The sequence below is a fragment of the Rissa tridactyla genome, chromosome 5, assembly GCF_028500815.1.
Source record: "Rissa tridactyla isolate bRisTri1 chromosome 5, bRisTri1.patW.cur.20221130, whole genome shotgun sequence".
NCBI classification, from domain to species: Eukaryota; Metazoa; Chordata; class Aves; order Charadriiformes; family Laridae; genus Rissa; species Rissa tridactyla.
In genome coordinates, this window is record NC_071470.1 from 2,925,752 (window position 1) to 2,945,753 (window position 20,002).

Below are 20,002 nucleotides of genomic sequence, written 5' to 3' on the forward strand. Positions count from 1 at the left end.
CGGTAATTTGGTCAGAGGTTTTCAGAAACAGAAAGAAGCCGGCTACCCAGACGCTAGGGAACTTAAAACGCAGCTGGACTTTAAAAACCCCCCCCGCAACTTTACGGACAGGATGCATCCAACTGGACCACCGACTTGCAAATACTCATCTGCAGACGTTTTTTCTGTGTTTTGTAATAAAAGTCTGAGAGTAAAAATTTAAAAATACAAAATTCCTTGAAATCAGAAACAGTAAAATTTTTATCTTTCCCCCCCCAACCACAGCAGAAACTGTCGTAGAGCTTTTGCTTACTTTTGGGAAGGATTTGGACTTGTACAAAGCTTTCTTAAGAAACCTCATGTGTCTGCTGAGCAGAAGAGAACCACACTACTACTAACAACCTTTAAAGAAACATTTTTAAGACAAAATATTAAGCGCATTGGTTGGTTTTTTTTTTAATTCAGAATTCCCTCCGTAACATCAGAATGGTACATTTATAAATATTGTCGTTTAATATATTGTCAAATTAATAATATAGCAACGTAATTTACACAACCTAACCCTTTAATTTATAACTCATTCAGCATGACAAAGCAACTTACATTATGAAACCGCACGTGTAAGTCTGTCTGTCTCAGGGAGACGAGCAATTTTGGCCTCACGTACGGAGGAGCTGACCGTGCAAGTGAACGAGAAGCGTTAACTTGGTGACTCCAGGTACTGCTACCTTCAAAGTAACAAGAATTGGGATTTCATTAATCCGTTTGTGCTTGACTGCCTGAGTCATCTGACCATACAGCGGCCGTGGCAGAAGGGACGTAGGTAGGAGAGGTAGAAAACTCATCTGTGGAATAATTACTAAATTGGCCAAGAATACAAAAGTACAGCGTTGTCCACACGTTAAGGAAAAGTATGAAATCAAGAGGCTTCTGAGGTAGAAAACAGCTGCGGCTGGCACGCAAAGAACGCAACACCTGCGGCTCCCTGTACAAGGCTGCTGGCGAAGCTCCTGAGGTACGGGACGGACGGTAATTATTCCGTGGCCTTGCCTTATGCAGATACAGGAACAAGATGGTACCATGAGACAGATAAGCTGCCTCACTAGCTTACTGTGGAACAGATAAGCTGCCTACTCGCTACCCTGAGACAACATTTTGTCAGATCTTGATGAAATGCTGTCCTTTGTGCGAACTTTGCTCATTATAATGTCATTATAATACCAAAACACACCTCCCTCCCGAAGGCTACCCGCCTCCAAGGTGCGACCACTCCTTCTTGAGTCTGCGCCCTGAATTTCTCGTAAACTATACCTTTAATTGTCAAGCGAGAGAAATTTACACCAATCATGATAAAAGTATGTATGACTAAAGTCACTCAAACTCCACCTTGAAGATAAAAAAATAGTATAAAAGTAGCCCGAGAGAGGGGGGATATCAGGGAAGACACCACCGCGAACCAGTCGAGAAGAACTCCGTCACCGACTTGTGGGCCCAGCCGACGGGCTGAGCCTTTCTGCCCCCCCATAGGGACGCCTTTGGGTAAGACTTCGATTATACCGAGGGTCTCCTCGGGGAACTTAGAAATCTCTCTAGAGAACCTCTCTCCTGCAGTTATAGCCAGGCTGTATCGTTTACAACTTTGTCACGCATTTTGTATATTTAACGATATCTTTATTTGCACGTGCTTTGCAGACAGCGTATTTATCACCGGCAATCCTAAGAACCTGTATATCTGTTGTTAAAATAAACTGCACTGTTTAAGTAGCCGGTTGTTTTGGTTTCTCACTGAAGGCAACCAAAGACTGGAGAGTGGCCGTGCTAGTTCAGGAGCACGACTAGACGGAAGGTGCAGCCCACTATAAGCGTATCCAAATCGTAATAGTTTCGTACATGTTAAACGCGACTGGACTGATAGTGCTGAATTGGGCATCGCTCAGAATTTAAACCCAGCCGCACCTGGCCTCCCACCTCGGTGAGGAGTGTTAGAACGCAAGGGGGTTTATCTCTGCCAAAACCGCTTCGTCCCTTTTCACCCAACACTCATCTTAAACCACTACAGGTATATTCAGTAAGAGCTCCTTCGAGTAAAGCTTGTGAACTCTGTGCTACAAGATGCTCTAATGGTCCAGTGAGAGGCGAGTCACTAAATAAATGACTTGGCTGATGAAATTCAGCTGCAGGCCATTAAAGATGGCAAAAAGCTTGGACGTGTTTTCCAGCTTTTGAAGTTACCAACTCAGAACATAAGGCAACAATCATTCTAAGGCACAGTACACAAGCATTTAAACAACCTTATAAATGATACATTAAAGAAGGTGTGTTTTTATTACCCAATGATTTTATTCAATTAGACAAAGAATATTTCAAGCGTTTATGACAAGACATGCTCGTTTTACTCGCTTGCCCCTGTCAACTTTTCCTGGCTCATGTTTAGCAAAGATTCAATCAAATGCAAGCCACGAAGTTAAGAAAACGATCAAACAGATCTTCAAATGCCTGTGGAACAATCCTCAGTTCTATTACAAATGAATCCTGGCATCTCTAGACACAGAAAGAGAGAGACAAACCCAGCTGTAGGTAACCGTCATGGTCTCAGTATGCAACTGCTCCTCTAAAGGGCAAGCGTCCCAGCTATTTGTGACACGGAAATCACTGTGACTAAGACTCGTAGCTTAACTTCCACTACAAAGAAAGGTGACAGGAAGATTTCCACCTGTCTTCACATCCAGTTAGAGTCAACGTAACGCTCCTGAAAGGCTCATACCACCAGGGATGTCTGGATGTCCTCTCTGGCCAAACGTATTCTCAGCTGTTGCGAAACAAGTCAGAAAGGCCCCAAGGAGATGTTGCATATCTCTTAATTAAAGCTTTGAAATCTCCTCTATTCTTCAACCCCTTTTCCTTGCTCGTCAGCATTTGCATGCAACTTTCTTTTCAAAAACCCAGACTAAATCTTAGTAAGACAATTAAATATTCTCAAAATAAGGCTCACGTGTAAAGGCAGAGCCCCTCCCGCTCCCTGCCCTGTATTCCAGATTTCTGCCCCAAATACCTTTTTAAATGGCAAAGTGATGGCCCAGTTCAATGTTTACAATTCATCACTTTTGGTTGCTTAGTTCTTACGAAAACAGACAGACTGTAAGAGCCATTAGACGCTTGGTGTCTTTGCATGCCGTCCACGTTTCCCTTTGAAAGTTATTTTTCCAGTGACCATCTTTCCCCAAAAAGCAGGTGAAACTTGGCATGACTTGGAAGTAAACATACAACAGATAACTTTTTCTGGTATTTAAAACCACAGTTTGATTGTCGGGTTTGCAAAAGTTTAAAAATTGAGTTGGGATGTAAGGTAATGCCTACTAAATTCATGACTTACGAGACTTCAGTAGTGAAGCACAACGATTTCAGCCACTTAGATGTAGGTTTTTAAACAGAGATGAATCGCCGATGCCAAATGTGAGTGTGTCAGCACTAACCGTAATTTTGCAACTACGTTCACTTCCCTCAAACTACATAGAGTCCGTTTTTAAAACATTGCTCTAGATTATAGTACCAGTCTGCAATCAATTAGAAATGTTACCAAAATAATTACATCAGGAAGCTAGAGATGAGCTTAGCTGCACTACACAAAGCCGTAATAATGTAGAAGATATTAAAAACAGTGAAGTAGTAGCTGCACCATCAACATACCTTTGTGCTTTTATTACTATGCAACAGTGAATATGAACAACCAATTTAAAAAGTAACACCCGGGGAACCTTAGAGCTTTCCTCCTCTTAAGTTTAGATGTTAACAGGACAAAAGAAATTAAATGCAATCTACTACTTGCTCAGTCGGCTGACCTAGCAAAGGGCTGGAAACCATGAAGTGAAACTGAGTGAATCCTGGAATTTTATTACATGCAGCACCTAGGAAAGAAAGAAAGAAAGAAAGAAAAAAAAGAAGTATAATTTGCTAAATTTAGGATTAGTGTCTTTGTCATTGTACTTTATCATTTAAAGTCCCGGTTACTAATTCTACTACAATGGCGTAATTATTCTTTTACAATCTGTTGAACCCAAGACATCTTGAAAGTATTTAGTTTTTAAGTAAAAAACACAGTGCCATTGACTGCTGTAGTGCAATTAATGCCTTTATAATACAATTCAAAACAGTAATGTTAAGTTAGGAAAATCTCTCGTTCTCTCGCAGTCCTGATTAACTTAATGAGTTCCTCCAACACTAATCTCTTAAACACAGAACTATGGGAAACAAGAGATCAAAGAACAGCAATAAGCAGTCTAACTAAATAAGCCATGTTGATTAGCAAATTGTATTTCCTACTGATCTGAGAGTTCACTAATGAGATGCCTGGCACAAAGACCGATCTCGCATTGCTTTGAAGCTACGCTTAACATTCACATTCTCCCTGCCTTATGCCGTATCTAGGGGAAGCATAAGCATTCTTTTTTTAAAACCTTCAAATTAATCATACACAGTCCAGGAAAACACATGAAGGTTGTAAATATTTTTGATTTTTACTGAGACTTGCATAAATTTCGTGGAAGTCAAAGACATCAAAATGCAGAGGAAAAATTAAAATATCTCAAGTCCACACTAGGACGGAGTTGCCCTGCTAAACCAGCATTTGATATTCTGAATGGCCAGTACTGCTGTGGTATTCAAAGAATAATTAAAGACTTCTGCTTTAAAATCCACCTTCAGTTTTATACTTCTGTGACCTGGCGAGGGTCAACAAACTTTATCTGTTGAGTAAAATACGTACCATAACTTCCAGTTGTATTGGCACATATAATGGCACCAAAGAACCTTGGAGCGTACTTCTGGATCCTGGAAATAACTTTCTGACAGGCTACTGTTGGGTCTGTTCCCATCCTCATATACTCCACCGCTTGATAACTACAAAAAAAAACCAACCCCGCACCCAGACAGTTAGCCGCAGTCAGGTTCTATATTCTAAAATACCATTGAGAAACCTAGATTCCTTTAAATAATGAAAACGCATGATAAATAACCTTTAGCCATACTTCACATTCGTAATTATTACTCAAGTTCTACATCAAAAGGAATTAGAAACAGGACTAAAAGGGACCGCAGTGTGTCATCTATGACATCTCTCATGCTAAGGCAGGACCAAGCCTGGGATAAGTAATCATTTGCAGTGAAAGAGGCTAAGCAACAGCTCAGTTTAAGAACTACAAAGCAGTTAAAAGAGTTAGTGGCTTTTATTTTTTATTGCATGATTTAAGTTTGTCATTAAAAGTTTTTACTAGTTTTCAGAAAGGCCAATGTCAAGATAATTTTTTGAAGAAAATTGACCTCTGATATTACATTACTGATAAATTACTGATTTCAGTAAGCATTAAAAAAAAAAATCTTTCAAAAAACCTCAAGTTTCTGAAAACCTCAAAATTGACAGTTTTTCTTTACTTCATGAATATGAAGGTACAATGTTTTGATCAAGACTCTGAGCCCCTTTCAAATTTTTTGCAAGCCACTTTTAAAAAAAATTCTTAGTCTAAATGAAAGAGTAATCAAAATGAACTTCCTTTGTAGCCACAGTATCATTAGACAAATGACTATGTGGGCATTGCCTGAGATGAATCAGTTGCATTTCCAAAATGTCCTCAGTGGCAAAAAATTTACTTTCGTTGTTATTTTCTTTCAGAACCTGAAGATTAAAAGATAACGCATAACTTACAAGCAAACACCACCAGATTTTGTTTTGATGAAAGATGCATATACCAAGACCAACTCTTGTCACACTAAGACTCATCCTACAGAGAGCATTAACTATAAATGCTACCAAAGTACCACAGAAGAGAACTTTCCTTGCATTTTGAGACGTCCTGTTATCTTTGATTTATTCTAACAATCAAATATGTTCACATTATCTAAAGACAACTATCTGAATATAAAGCTATATTTCACAGGGGTCTCTTCACTAACCAAAAACTCAGTAAGATGTTACCATCTCAAAGAAGGCAGTTGGAAATTATTATCAATTTTGCAGTTTATTTGACGCTTCCTTCACTTCTGGGAGGTCAATTTTATGCTTTGTATTCATGCGGGAATATCTAAATAACATGGAATTAGGAAAGATCTGTATCTACAAGGAACCTGTGATTAACCAGCTAGTCTGAGTTGTTTTCTAAAATCCACTGGTGCCAACACAAAGTGTTTTAAGCATTACAGCCAAATCCTTCAGGCTGCTAAACTGTAATGTGAGCTTTTATTGATTAACCTCATAGCGGAGCTCAGCTCACTACTACTCTTGGTATCTGATACCTCAGGATAATTCATAAGTTGTCAACCGCCTTGTATTTCAAGACTGGCTTGGAACAGCTTGAAACTCATTGAGGACATTTGTAAATATGCAGCAGCTAGTGGGAATTCATAAGTGCCCAGAGTTTCAAGAAAAGCACTCTAGTAATCTGAAGGCCACAGCTATATATTCCTTCAAGCATCGGTGCCCGTTACGTTCAGCACGGGCTTCCAAACTTATTCCTGCTGAGAGCGACCCACCAGGATGACTGTCAAGACTCAGCGGTAAGAACAGCCTATTTTACACAGGTGATGCAATGACAACAGCACTACACCACCTCTTCCAGTTTCAAATGAGATGCAATTACATAGGATTGTCACAGTGACACCTCTCCACCCTCCTGACTAATCCCAGACCCACCCCTCATCCTTTCTACAATTTATAACATAACACCTGCTTCCCACACAACAGAACACTTTGGAGGAGAAAAAGCTAATCAGTTCTGTTAAAAAGCATCCAGGTTGGGAATACACTCGTTACCTGCTCCCTGTTCGCTCACACCTTGGCAGTGTTAAGGGATCTGTCACCAAGATACTGAAGAAGTCACTTCTTTTAATACAGATCATAAGGCTGACTCGATTCTGCTGCTGTTCTTTCCCCTTCCCTTCCTTCCTTTACTCCCACTTCAGCAGCCAGTAAATTAGACTGCCTTTTTAATCAATTACTTCATTTGCTGAGTTCACATTTTGCTAGGGGAAGCGAGCAAAGTCTGCCCTAAGGACAAACCTGGGTAAGAAGCGCATCATGATGTCACCGTCCCCAGTGGCCGCAGCTCCTCCGGCTGTACTATCTGCGTAGGATCCTGCTCCAGCTATCGGAGAATCTCCTACACGGCTGTAGTGAACAACAGGAAAAAAAAAAACAAACTAAAAAAGTAGAAACTGTAGAAATTTACTAATTCCAGCGTGACTGCATTAATGTAATAACTCTTGGCTTGATACTGGCACGTTCTTATGACTTGGGCCCACTTTTAACTTTGTTGACTGTACTGCATCCAGGTGGGTCAGTGTTAACCCCAGAGAACAGCACAGGTAATGAGGTCACCCCACCGCAGTCAGAAGTCTTGTCTTAAAACTACTGATTAAAGTGATCTGTGATAACCTGCCTGACCTGCGGCTTAATCCACCTCCAATGCACAAATATTTGTTATTAGACTGTTAGGGCAGTAAGGTTTAGCCAGCAGGCAACACTAAGCAGCTGGGGACATTACTACATTCAATAACTTGTTGCTAAATCCAGAATTTGTCCAACTTGGTTGACAGACAGGATTCCTAACTGGGTAGAAAAAAAATCTTAAAGACAAAATACAGGCCTGGGGCTCTAATTTTATGTACATTTCTTTGGAGATTGTCCACCCCTCCAAAGTGCTTATTTGTCTCTGGTGCCTCGCCTTACAAGTTGCCTCACAACTGTGCCAGTCATTTGTGTCTCTGGAGGGCGAATAAAGCAAACTGAAAACCAAACATTTCCTCCACCAAACACAAATCACCTTGCAGCTGAATCAGTTTCTCAGTATTAGGATTTACGGCAGTGCCCAGAAATAAGCAAGGTCATTTTGTGATCATTGCAGTCTAAAACATACAACCTTTACATAGGCTTAACATAGGAAGTGAGGTGGGAAGAACGCTTTTTTGTAAAACCAGAGATACTAACCCTGGGATTTTGTGGATTGCACCATTAGTAGATGTCCCAGAAGCAACGGTTCCGCTCGCACCAATTACAACCATACCTAAAATTTTCAACAGAGATGAAACATATTCAGAAACACTCCTAAGAAATTTATCAAATTGGCACTCCGGTTATCAAACAGAACCTCAATACCCAGACTGTTCAAGTTACCGATATCCTGAAATACAGAAAAGTCCTACTCTTAAAGAAAACACGTTCTTTTTAAAACACATTTGGAGAAGTTCTGCATGTATTACAAGAGCTCAAAAAGGAATCTAAACCAGTGAGTGCTACGCTGTTTAGAGCTGTACATTACTGCTGCCCAAGCAGCCACTGTCTCTGATACACACCTACGTTAACCAGTAGAGAACAAGTACCTGGTGTCACCACCCCCTGCACCAGCAGAATGACAAAGTTTGGAAATTATCAGTGGTGCCTGAAGGAGATTAAAAAAAAAAAAAAGAGTCAGTGGGATGAGCTTAAATTTGGCAGAAGGTGACACACTGCCTACCAAAGTAATAAGAATTACACAACAGGCAATCAAACATGCAGATGAGCCTACCCCTTGCTAATTCTGTGCTGGTAAGGAAGCCGCTGCCTCACATTAGAGAAGCCCAGATTGCCATTGGAACAGGATCTGCGACCAGCTGCTTCTCCATGGAGCAAGACTGCACTTCTTTAAGGGGGCAGAAATTGCTGCTGGCATCAAACTCCCGGACAAAGTGAGAGCCAAGAAGCAGAATTCAAGGAGCTGAACTGTGGTTCTCTGACCTCACTAAGCAATACCTCCTTCTCGTGGAAAAGTTTCCTGACCAGTAGAAGCTAAAAGCATAGAGGCACCGACTCTATGGCCACTATTAGCCCCTGCGAAAGGACTGGAAGGGCATCAGTTCCTACCAACTTCATAAATGATAAATTTCTGAATGAAGACTCTTCTCACAATGTGTTAGTCAAGGAGACATTTAGAATCATAGGACTGTCTACGTTGGAAGGGACCTTTCAGATCATCTAGTCCAACCATCAGCCAATTAATCTATAAAACAGTGGGATGGGAGAACTTGCAGTACAAATGTAAGCACCGTCATTTACTACCATAGAGCTTAAGACTACTTAATGACACATCAATTCCTGAAGTGTATTTAGCACACTCCTTTCTCATCCTGACACTCCACGATTTCTGAGTTTTCTAGCACATACTGAAGACCGTATATCCCAGAAATGAAAGCTACCTACCAACTGAAGAATTTGGTACGTTGCCTGACTTCTGTAGAACATTAATTGGTTATTAGTAGGGTGGACTGGAAGCAAAGAAGAAAGATTCACACTTGAAACAACTTGTTAATTCTTGGTATTGCAAATACTGTCAGGCAAAAAGCTCTGAGTTGCTAAACTGAGAAAAATCCAGAATAAACCAAAAAGTGCAAGTTTCAAAACTGCGAAGTATAAAGCTTTGAAAGACATGAATCTGTAACCGCTTCAGTCCTTTGTCTGATCTGCTCATTAATCAGCTTACAGGCTTACAGGCTTAGCAATTAGCAGTCCTCAATCAGTAAGCTCTTAGAAGTTTTTGGGACTACTACTGCTAACCTGTTTTAAGCATAAGAGTTTCTATAAAAATATATTGATTTAGTCAAAAGCCAGAGCAGAAGAAAAATGAAAGCAAACTTTATAAGTTTAAGGACTGTTCAACAAACATTGCTTTTGGCTGGCAAGAGGACTAACTGTTTACTCATTTCTTGCACCACCGCAAAGTCTTTTAAGTTGACCCAACAGCTTCAGGGGAGACTTGACCTAAGTTAATCATAATCAAGATAAAAATAATTATCTTTAACCTTGATCAGTTTTCTAAGCATCCATAGCTGCCTCAGCAATTATAGGAGGGAAAAGCAGCAGGATAATGAACAAACAGCTAAGGGTAAAAAATGAAGCAAGTGGCTGTGCAGCCAGTGCACCGGAAAAACAAAAACAAATCCCACTTTTAAGCACTTTTTAGGCACTACATAAGTAACAGAATCTCGAAACCACTATAAATAGGAAATAATGCCTATTATGAAATACTTTGCTTTAAACTCAGTATGATGTACTTTGTAGGAGAATGAGAAAAAAATAAATCAGAATCAGAGTTACCAAAAGTTGTTACCAATAGTATCATGATTATGAACACTTCTTTGTGAGATGGTCTCTTCTTCTTTACAAGTCACTTTTTCAGGCCGTTTGTATGGTCCACAGGATTTTGAAGAGTCTGGTACCACATTCTGCAATTATTTTGTCATTTGCATGAATAATATATCATTATTCATTACACATAAATTTAAAAATACTACAATCAATACCTATAATCTACTAAACACGCATCAGATGCCCAATGCTTAAATTATACAGCTGTACCGAAATCCCGCAAGTTGTTTCACTTGAAGAATAAAGACTGACTTCTGGTATTATACGTTTAGAAGTTTTTCCTACTTCGAATTAAAGATTTTCCTTTGCTCAACTGACTGGTCAAAAAAAAAAAAAAAGCTCATTCTTTAGGCAAGTTTAACACACAGTTGCACCAATCCAATGTGTTCAGAGGTCTGCAGAAAGCCTCTCAACTATTTAAGAACCTTAATTGCTACTGTTAAGTTTTTCTTTCAGAAATTTATACGTGCATCAAAAAAATACACACACTGCTTGTTTAGTTTGAGAAGTCCTGTCCAAATTTCTGTCCTGTTTCCTGTCCTGTCCAAAGCAAGGCATTCGACACAGTCTCCCACAGCATCCTCATAGGGAAGCTTAGGAAGAGTGGACTTGATGAATGGACAGTAAGATGGATAGATAACTGGCTGAAAGACAGAGCTCAGAGGGTAGTGATTAGGGGCACAGAGTCTAGTTGGAGGTTAGTGATGAATGGTGCTCCCCAGGGGTCAGTACTGGGTCCAGTCCTCTTCATTATATTCATCAGTGACCTGGACGAGGGGACAGAGGGCACCCTCAGCAAGTTTGCCGATGACATAAAGCTGGGGGTGGTGGCTGACACACCGGAAGGCTGTGCCGCCATCCAGAGAGACCTGGACAGGCTGGAGAGTTGGGCAAAGAGGAACCTTATGAAATTCAACAAGGGCCAGTGTAGGGTGCTGTACCTGGGGAGGAATAACCCACCGCATCAGGACAGGTTGGGGGCTGACCTGCTGGAGACCAGCTCGGTAGAAAGAGACCTGGGAGTCCTGGTGGACAACGGGATGACCATAAGCCAGCAATGTGCCCCTGTGGCCAAGAAGGCCAAAGGCATCCTGGGGGGCATCAAGAAGAGTGTGGCCAGCAGGTGGAGGGAGGTCATCCTGTCCCTCTACTCTGCCTTGGTGAGGCCACATCTGGAGCACTGTGTCCAGTTCTGGGCTCCTCGGTTCAAGAGGGACAGGGAACTGCTGGAGAGGGTGCAGCAAAGGGCTACCAAGATGATGAGGGGACTGGAACACCTCTCTTATGAAGAAAGGCTGAGGGATTTGGGTCTCTTCAGTCTGGAAAAAAGATGACTGAGGGGGGATCTTATCAATGCTTAAAAATCCTTAAAGGGTGGGTGACCAGAGGATGGGGCCAGGCTCTTCTCAGTGGTGCCCCATGACAGGACAAGGGGTAATGGGCACAAACTTGAGCATAGGAAGTTCCACCTAAACATGAGGAGGAACTTCTTTACTTTGAGGGTGGTAGAGCCCTGGCACAGGCTGCTCAGAGAGGTGGTGGAGTCTCCAACTCTGGAGACATCCCAAACCCGCCTGGACGCGTTCCTGTGCCACCTGCTCCGGGTGACCCTGCTCTGGCAGGGGGTTGGACTAGATGATCTCCAGATGTCCCTTCCAACCCTATGATTCTATGAAATTTAAAGCTAAAATAAAATGTAATTCCCACGCCAAAATGCTACTGCAGCAAGGTCAAAACCAGCAGGACCTAAGAAATAAGAGCTAGACACGTACTATAGCCAAGTCTACCAAATGCTTGGTAATTCCAAGTTCAACTTCAAAGCAAGCTGAAAGGCAGAGGCAATGCCGCATTACAGACTTCCTAACCCTACCCACCCCCTTCACCACCACCACCACAGCACCGTACCTTCCAGTAGTTTGGCTGACAGCTTTGATTAAGCCACTTGGAATACACAGAGAGAGAATTCTGGGTAGTTAAATCTTCATACGGAAACCCCATTCTTACAGCAAACAGGGAGGCTTGAAAAGCAAAACCAAAAGCATTAATTTATTCACATTTTAATATATTTTATGATAATGCCTTCATGTAATGTTATCTAGAAATCAAGAATTTCTACATTCTCTATGGAAATGAGAAATATCTCTTCAGGGAGCGGTATCAGCCATCACAGTGATGCACAACTGCAGTAACAAACTCTCCCTTCACTGGCAAATATCAAATTTCCTCAATTCACTATAACTATGTTAACACGTGTAAGTTTTCCCATTGAAAGAGAAACAAATTAAACTCTGTTAATCAACTGGACACAAATAACCTGGAGCAAGAGTGTCCCGGGCTGTCTGTGTGTCAGAAATATTTAAATAAATAATAAAATATTTAAATAAATGATACAATAATAAATAAATACAAAAATAATAGTGTAATAGCTAGTTTTTTATGAAATGTAATTAACATAGCGGCACAACATTTGCCACTAAAACACTGATACTTGCAGAAATCAATCCATCAGTCACATCATAGTACACTTATTCCTTTAAAAGTGACCGTTTCCTTGCTTTGAAAATTAATATAGTATGTATCAAGGAAGCAAAAGAAATACCAACAAGCAATGAAAGAATGCTGCACTTCTAAGAATGGCTTTTATAGTCAGGGAAAGGGAAAAGAAAAGATCAACTGTTCTTTCATCTTTTAGTTGTAGATACCTTTAACATTACCTAGTAACAGATACTGTAGCTAGATTCCGAAGCTTGAATTTATATTACCAATCCTTGATAATAATGTCACTATAACACACAGCTGAACAAGCTTCTCCAGTCCAAGCATTTAGAATGGCCTTCAATTATTTCTGGACCTCTCTTCTGTGTTTTTCTCAAAAACTGACACAATTAAAGTTTCTTTGCACTCAGAGGAAAAGAAGACTGACAGCTTCAATTAAACAGATATTTATTTTCCCATTTCTAGAACAAACAGGCAGTGATCTTTTTGTAGTTTTTTTTTTTTCTTTTTAAGGTAAGAATGTGCTTGTACATGTTTGTTAGTCATTCTTTCATGACTTTTGAAGCCTTGTTTCTATTCCAGGAAGCAGAGTTCATCACTTTTACTCTCTGAACTTTTTACTTGAGTTACTGGCCTATGAATTGCTAGGACAAAAAGGGAAAAGGTCAGGCACACATGAAACTTTACTATCTGTTGGAGACAAATCTGAAAATTTCTTGGTGGATAATAACCAAAATAATTCCTTTTTTTCCTCACTTGTAATCATTCTGCACTGAAATGTCCCTCACCAGACTCACTTCTACATAGTATACATGGCCTTTAGTGCTGGTTTTCTAAGACCTGTATAAAAATATCTGAAGGGAGGGTGTAAAGAAGATCAAGCCAGGCCCTTTTCGGTGGTGCCCACTGACAGGACAGGAGGCAATGGGCACAGAGTGAATCGCAGGACACACTTCTGCACTCTGAGGGTGACCGAGTTGCCCAGAGGCTGTGGAGTCTCCCTCCTTAGAGACATTCAAAAGCCATCAGACACAGCCCTGGGCAACCAGCTCTAGGTGGCCCTACTTGAACAGGGGGGTTGAACCAGAAGACATCAAGTCCCTGCCACCCTCAACCACTGCATGATTCTGTTATACATCCTCTTCCTTAAGTTCTCTTTGTACCAAATGTTTTAAAATACCTGTACTTCAATCTTTTGAGTCAAAGTAAACAGAACTGTGAAGGCTATTCAGGAGTCATGGCACTCTAACAGATGCCGTCAGTGTTTTTAACACTGAAAACAAAAATTTCATGTTACTTTCATTAAAACTTTACTGCCAGGAACAATGTACTGGTCACACATTTAAAAATGATCAACTAAACAAAATTAATGCATGCCACAGCTTGCCTTCTCCTCTCTAGTGCCAACCACTCATAGAAATGAAATTTTAGGAGACAAGCAGACCTTCCTGGATTATATCACTAAATATATTCAAATAAAAGCGCAGTTTAGTTATTGGGAAAAGAATAAGGAGTAACTTCAGCAATTTTGCAGCTTGAATAAAAAAAGCCTGCAGAGATTATATATATTTATATGAAAAGGTTTTACTATTCTAGCTAGCTTTTTCTGGTGAAAATGTAAATATTTTTATTCAGAAATAAACTGTCGTTTCTCTCACATACTGATTTGAATATTCAAATGTATTCTTCTGAAGCTATAGCTCTGTTTTCTTTTTATCGATCTTCACCTGGTAAAGACAACTACAGTTTCCTTTATCCAATATTTTCCTACTTGCACAGAAAATACATTCCTTCACAAGAAATATTATTCTTTCTCAATTGCTCCACTGCTTTGATCCATTCACTAACATTTATCACCATCTCCAATTTTTACTCATATATATCTTCAGCTTTCCTGTCTTGCTTTTGTCACTACTACTATGCAGTTTCTTTTGAGGAAGTTCTCACTGACAGCCAGGACTCAGCGTAACAGCCTTGTCCACGTGACTGCATTATGCAAAGAGCTATCTTCTTAGGCTGGAAAATATACTTTAAATCAGCACTTTAATCATTCTATTTCTTCATCTTCCTTATCTTTTCTGCTCATTCTACCAATCAAAAGTTAAAAATATTTTGATAACTACCAATGACTGGGAAAGGAGTACTATGAGCATTTCTTCCTCCTCTATTTAACACCTGACGAATTTCTTTTTCGGCATCGCCTGTGAAATCTCTCTTACCAAAACCTCTTGTAACCCAATCACGGCCAACTGCTTGAATTAAACAGAAATCTGCAAATCCATCTCTCTCTTTTCAGACCTTCTGTCAAACACTGCCTTCACCTCCCTCTATTGCCCTACTTTACTCCATCAAAAAACTGCTGTTGGACTTATTTTTCTATCATTCTGTACACATTAATTCCTTTAAGAATCTTTTATCTTTTCGTACCCATTTCAAAGCACTTGCCTCACCCTTAATGCTCAGAATTCAATTTCCACACTTATCTCCACATTTCTTTCTGAGCAGGCACATATGTTTTAGAAGTCCTTAACTGTGAGCCAAATAACCTTCCGCACACTATTCATATACCTCCCTGGAATGTACATCTCTTTTGAAACCAGTATTATTCTAACACCAGCAGCTTGTATTTTATAAGCTCAACTATTCCTCCAGTTTGCTCTTTTGTTGTGCCTAAGAGTAGAGCCCCCAATGTAATTTTTCACATGCAAGTTCTCACTAATATTTTTAAACTATGAAAGACAGTAATCGTGTTCAATATATACTAAAATAGAAAAATTTAATTGTGTCTATTAATTCTGTCACTCCTTGGAAAAAGTTACTCCATGGTTTTAGACGAAATGTTTACATCTAACAGCTTCTATAGTGTCTTGTATCAAATCATTCCTTTGACATTAGTGGTACCAGTAAAGCCTTGGGATTACAAATTAATATTTGCTGTTAAATTGGGGGAAAGACCATAAAACTGTATTTTCCTTTTCACGTGCAAATAACAGACTAAAACCTAATTCATATACACGTAATAAGACAGTAAACACTTCTGAATGATTTGACTAGATTCATTTGATTGTCAGGGAATCCTTCCACCTATATTACCAAGATTAATATATAGCAATTTTTACAGGAAGCATTTTAAGAAGAAGATATGACTTGGAAACAGCTAAAGGAATAATTACCTGACTCTCCCACTAGTAATGTATGCTTAGTGTATTCAATGACCTTTCGTGCTACACCAATTGCGTTTTTTACCCGTCTGAGATCCGCAACTGCCCCAACTTCCATACTGTTGCTGAAAACAAGAAATATTTAAAACTTATTAAAAATGCAAGAATAACTGTACACTTTTTATTACACAAAATCTCTTCTCATTTAAATTAGAAAGTTTGCTCCTTTAACATATTGCTTTAATTGTTCTATGCCATAGACAGATGGTATCACACTAGTAGGGAAAAGCTTCAAATATAAACTGTTTCCTTTCACGGGCATGGGGATCTTGCTCAAGCAACAGTAACTCCATGCACACTAATATTTTCAGTAGAGTAACTATTTTGTTTGATAAACTCATAACATGAGCCACGCACTTGCAATTACCTTTTAATCAGGACAGATCTAAATGGTAAATAAAGTACAGAAGACAATTGCTCCAGAAGTGAAATATTTATGAAATTAATGTAAAGGGAAAGCTTATAATGCTGCAAAGCATCTGCTTTGCAACTGTTACATCTAGAGCTTGATTACTGCACTACATGTAAAGATTCAATAAGACACATGCTTAGCTACTCTGCCACCAATTAGATAAGCATTTTTCCTAGTTGCACAAGTTAACGTATAACTTGTCCCATAGTCAGCCCTAAACCAACAAGATCTCTGTAACAATCCTTCATTAAAGTGTGCTAAAAATCACAGGGATCATTCTTTTCTCCATGTGGTTTTCTTACCCATCCATAATCATTGCGTCCAGTGTTGTTTCTCCACTTTCATCTGGGCTTCCTCCATACCCCACGCTCCCATCGCATTGGTCAATCTCACACTGGCCACAGCCTCTCTCAACCGCATCCAGCTCAGAACCTCCCAACTGCAACACTCTCCAGGCTGGAATCAACACAAATAATTAAATGTCACCAGTGAAAAAAGTCTCTGCGACTGCTTTAAAGAATGTTTTAAAGATAGACACGATGAAAATGCACTATATAAGTGGATAAAAAAAGTAAACCATAACTTATAGGTAAAATAAAGTCTAAATATAAATATATTCAAAAGAAGGTAAATCATTACTTTTCTAAATACTGTTCTGCTTGTGTTTCTGATTGAGAAATTAAGCTTTTTTCTGACTGGGAAGATGTTATTTACTAACAATCATCACAATTTCTATATATTAAATAAACTCCTCTGCTCAGAACCAACCATTACTTTACCACTGCTTATTTAAAGCCTTTTACAGGGAGGGAGAAGGAGAAGCAAAACTTTTTTTTCAAAAAAAAAAAAAAGTTATAACAAGGAGCCCTCAAAAGCCTGAGCTCGCTGCCACTGAGGGCTGTGGTCCTGCTCCCTCCTCCCTGCGCTGGCTCTGGTGCTCCATCCCCTGACAGACCCAGACCAGGGCAGCAGCGGCTGCAGCCTACAGCCCAGCGCTTTTTGGCAGAATTAAACCGTTACATCGTCCCAACCATCTCAAGAAGCTTCATCTTCACAAATGCTGCATGCAACTGCATGAGACCGCCCACACCAAGGCAAAAAGCAAGACTTAATACCAGCATCCACTCCACATACGTTTGTCTTCATTATAAGCTTCAGTGAGGAGTACTGCTCCAACTCCTATTACCTTTACTGCTGCGAGCAGCCTTAACACAAGCCTTCAAAATCTGCAAAGCAAGGGCCTTGCCGTTTTCATGGCTGTATTTCACTTCTTACCTACGCAAAGTTTTACAGGTAACCCATTTCACTAATAAGGCTTCTGTCATATGGCGTTATTTCAAACACAACAGTGGTAAAATAGCCAAGAGTCTTAAAAATCATTGAATGGTTTAGGTTGGAAGGGACCTTAAAGATGACTTAGTTCCACCCCCTGCCCTGGGCAGGGACACCTCCCACCAGCCCAGGCTGCTCCAAGCCCCGTCCAACCTGGCCTTGAACCCCTCCAGGGATGGGGCAGCCACAGCTTCTCTGGGCAGCCTGGGCCAGGGGCTCACCACCCTCACAGCCAAGAATTTCTTCCCAATATCTCATCTAAATCTCCCCTCTTTCATTTTAAAACCACTCCCCCTCGTCCCATGGCTCCCCTCCCTGCTCCAGAGTCCCTCCCCAGCCTTCCTGGAGCCCCTTCAGGGACTGGAAGGGGGACCGCTACAACCCAGTCACCAGCGTGAATGCCCACAGGAGACCGTAAACCACATAATTAGCAGAAGAACGTTTCTGAGGTGAACCGGGCGGGCGGGGGGGAGCCGTGTGACGGCAGCAGGCTCACAGCCCGCTGCTTCTTACCACACGGCCAGCCCCAAGAGCCGTGTTGTGCCTTGAAGCCACCGGCCCGGGCCCCGCCGGCCCCTCAGCCGTTGGAGCACCCAGCGGCCCTGCCCCACCCGCTTCCCCGCCGCGGCACCTGTCTCCGCCGCCTTCCTAAACGCCCAGGTGTTGATGACCACGGGCAGGCCGGCGGCCGAGGCGGCTCCCGCCAGCTGCAACGCGACCAGCAGGAGGGGAGCGACCACAACACTCAACCGCCGACCCTCGCCAACCCTCTCCGCCGCCGCCATCGCCGCCCCGGCGCATGCGCGGAGGGCCCGGCGCGGCGGAGGGATACGGCCGGCGGCGGTGGTGGGGTACGGCGGAGGGCGCTGCCCGCCGCGGGGGGCGGTGGTGAGGCTCTGTGAGGGAGCTGCGCGTGGTGAGGAGGAGCCCAGATGCCTTCCAGCAGTGGCCGAGGCCCAGAGCAGGTTAAAATACACTTCATATTTATTATGTGTCTGGGTGTATGCGGCAGCAGGGCCGTGGCATGGGAGTACCCCTGGTAAAGCGTGTTCGGAAGCAATCTCCACATACGTTCATGAAAGTCACACACATCTTTGTCAACATGTATGTTTCTGTCAAAAGTGCCTTCACAGCGCTTCTGTGAAGGGTGCATTTTGTGCTTTACTATAACGAATAGCTTACAGGACATAAAATCATAAAATGTATAATGAGTAATTTCTTAATTGTGACCCCTATTCAAGCAGCCGCTGATCATCAACCAGTTTCTAAGCAATGTGAAAAAAGGTGGCTTCTACTACCAGAAAAAGTGAATATAAAACATATTTATTTTTTTTTCCCTCTTTTAGCTCGTTCTCATTACTCCGTTTCAATATACGATGGGCCAAACTCAATTACACTTTCCCAGCAATGTCGCTGGTCTTGTAGTAAGAGGAGATAGTTGGGCCTCCCATGTGACAGACTCAAGCGTGTAGGTGTTGCATAAATTCTAAGTGTAGCATAAATTGTTAAGTGTGCCCAAGCGGGTTTAAAAAGTCTGAAGCAGTATCATTTTTATTATAACAAAATGATCCACAGACTTTGGAATTAAATGGTTGTCACAAGAGAAACGTATTACCCTTTATTGCAGAAGTCACAAAATAATAAAACACAGTATTGGGTTTGACTTTAGTAATAGCGTGGCCTTGGTTTCAGCGAGTTCCCAAAAGCAAAGCTACAAGTTTTCTGGAAAAACCTATCCTTGGGTAAATATTGTTATCTGATTTATTTCTGACATTACTGGTCTTCTTTCTGGCACGTATATCTGAGTAAAACTGTTAGGGAAAGGAAAAGGGCCAAAATACAGATTCGAATTAATGTTAACTGAAGGAAAACAGAGGAAAATATTTTCAGGAAAGCAATTTAGTAATGAGTGAAAAGGCAAACACAGTCAAGCATGTGCCTAAAAGTGATACATTAATGATATTTTTCAAATATTGTTTTCTTTTAGCCAGATAAAATGGACGATTGTGAAAGAAAAACACTTTGATATGGGTGTCATTCAAATAAAAGTATTGACCGTGGTGGTTGCATCTGCAGGCTGAGTCTGCGCAGCTGTGGAGAGAATATTTTGTAGGACTTGAAACAGCGTAACATTATGCTTTGAGGCCCATGTAGAAGCTCAGTTGGTTTGGTTTCTGTGGTGTGCTTTCTAACTGGCATTCAAATGTGAACGACTTCCTGCTAGAAATAAATGCCATCATGAATCCATGCTTTACGGTATACAGTGCTGTTTAATATCATATATTTTTATGCTAAGTGGGAAAAAGCTCACAAAGCAAACGCTGCTCTCAGATACAGTGTGTAAAATCAACAGCAAGGTCAATAAAACTCTGGTTTTCCATGCTGAAAGCTGAG

The 20,002-nt window shown here is 41.0% G+C and overlaps 1 protein-coding gene across 8 annotated transcripts in view; it reads right to left on the bottom strand.

Moving 5' to 3' along the window:
• AGA (aspartylglucosaminidase) overlaps positions 1–18,408 on the bottom strand; it is a 27,581-nt gene extending 9,173 nt beyond the window's left edge. For 5 of the 8 annotated variants that reach the window (XM_054202605.1, XM_054202603.1, XM_054202602.1 and 2 more), the window contains exons 1-10: positions 18,240–18,408; positions 16,579–16,732; positions 15,817–15,929; positions 12,053–12,165; positions 10,110–10,224; positions 7,955–8,030; positions 7,028–7,135; positions 4,742–4,875; positions 3,819–3,884; positions 583–707 (exon numbers count right to left, since the gene is read on the bottom strand). In XM_054202605.1, the coding sequence (XP_054058580.1) occupies positions 583–707; positions 3,819–3,884; positions 4,742–4,875; positions 7,028–7,135; positions 7,955–8,030; positions 10,110–10,224; positions 12,053–12,165; positions 15,817–15,929; positions 16,579–16,732; positions 18,240–18,393 (1,158 nt within the window). In that variant the 5' untranslated portion in view covers positions 18,394–18,408. Of the gene's footprint in view, positions 1–582; positions 708–1,861; positions 3,885–4,741; positions 4,876–7,027; positions 7,136–7,954; positions 8,031–10,109; positions 10,225–12,052; positions 12,166–15,816; positions 15,930–16,578; positions 16,733–18,239 lie in introns of those variants that run through there. The other 3 variants (XM_054202606.1, XM_054202608.1, XM_054202607.1) reach the window with 3 other exon arrangements.
• Positions 18,409–20,002: the final 1,594 nt, after the last annotated feature.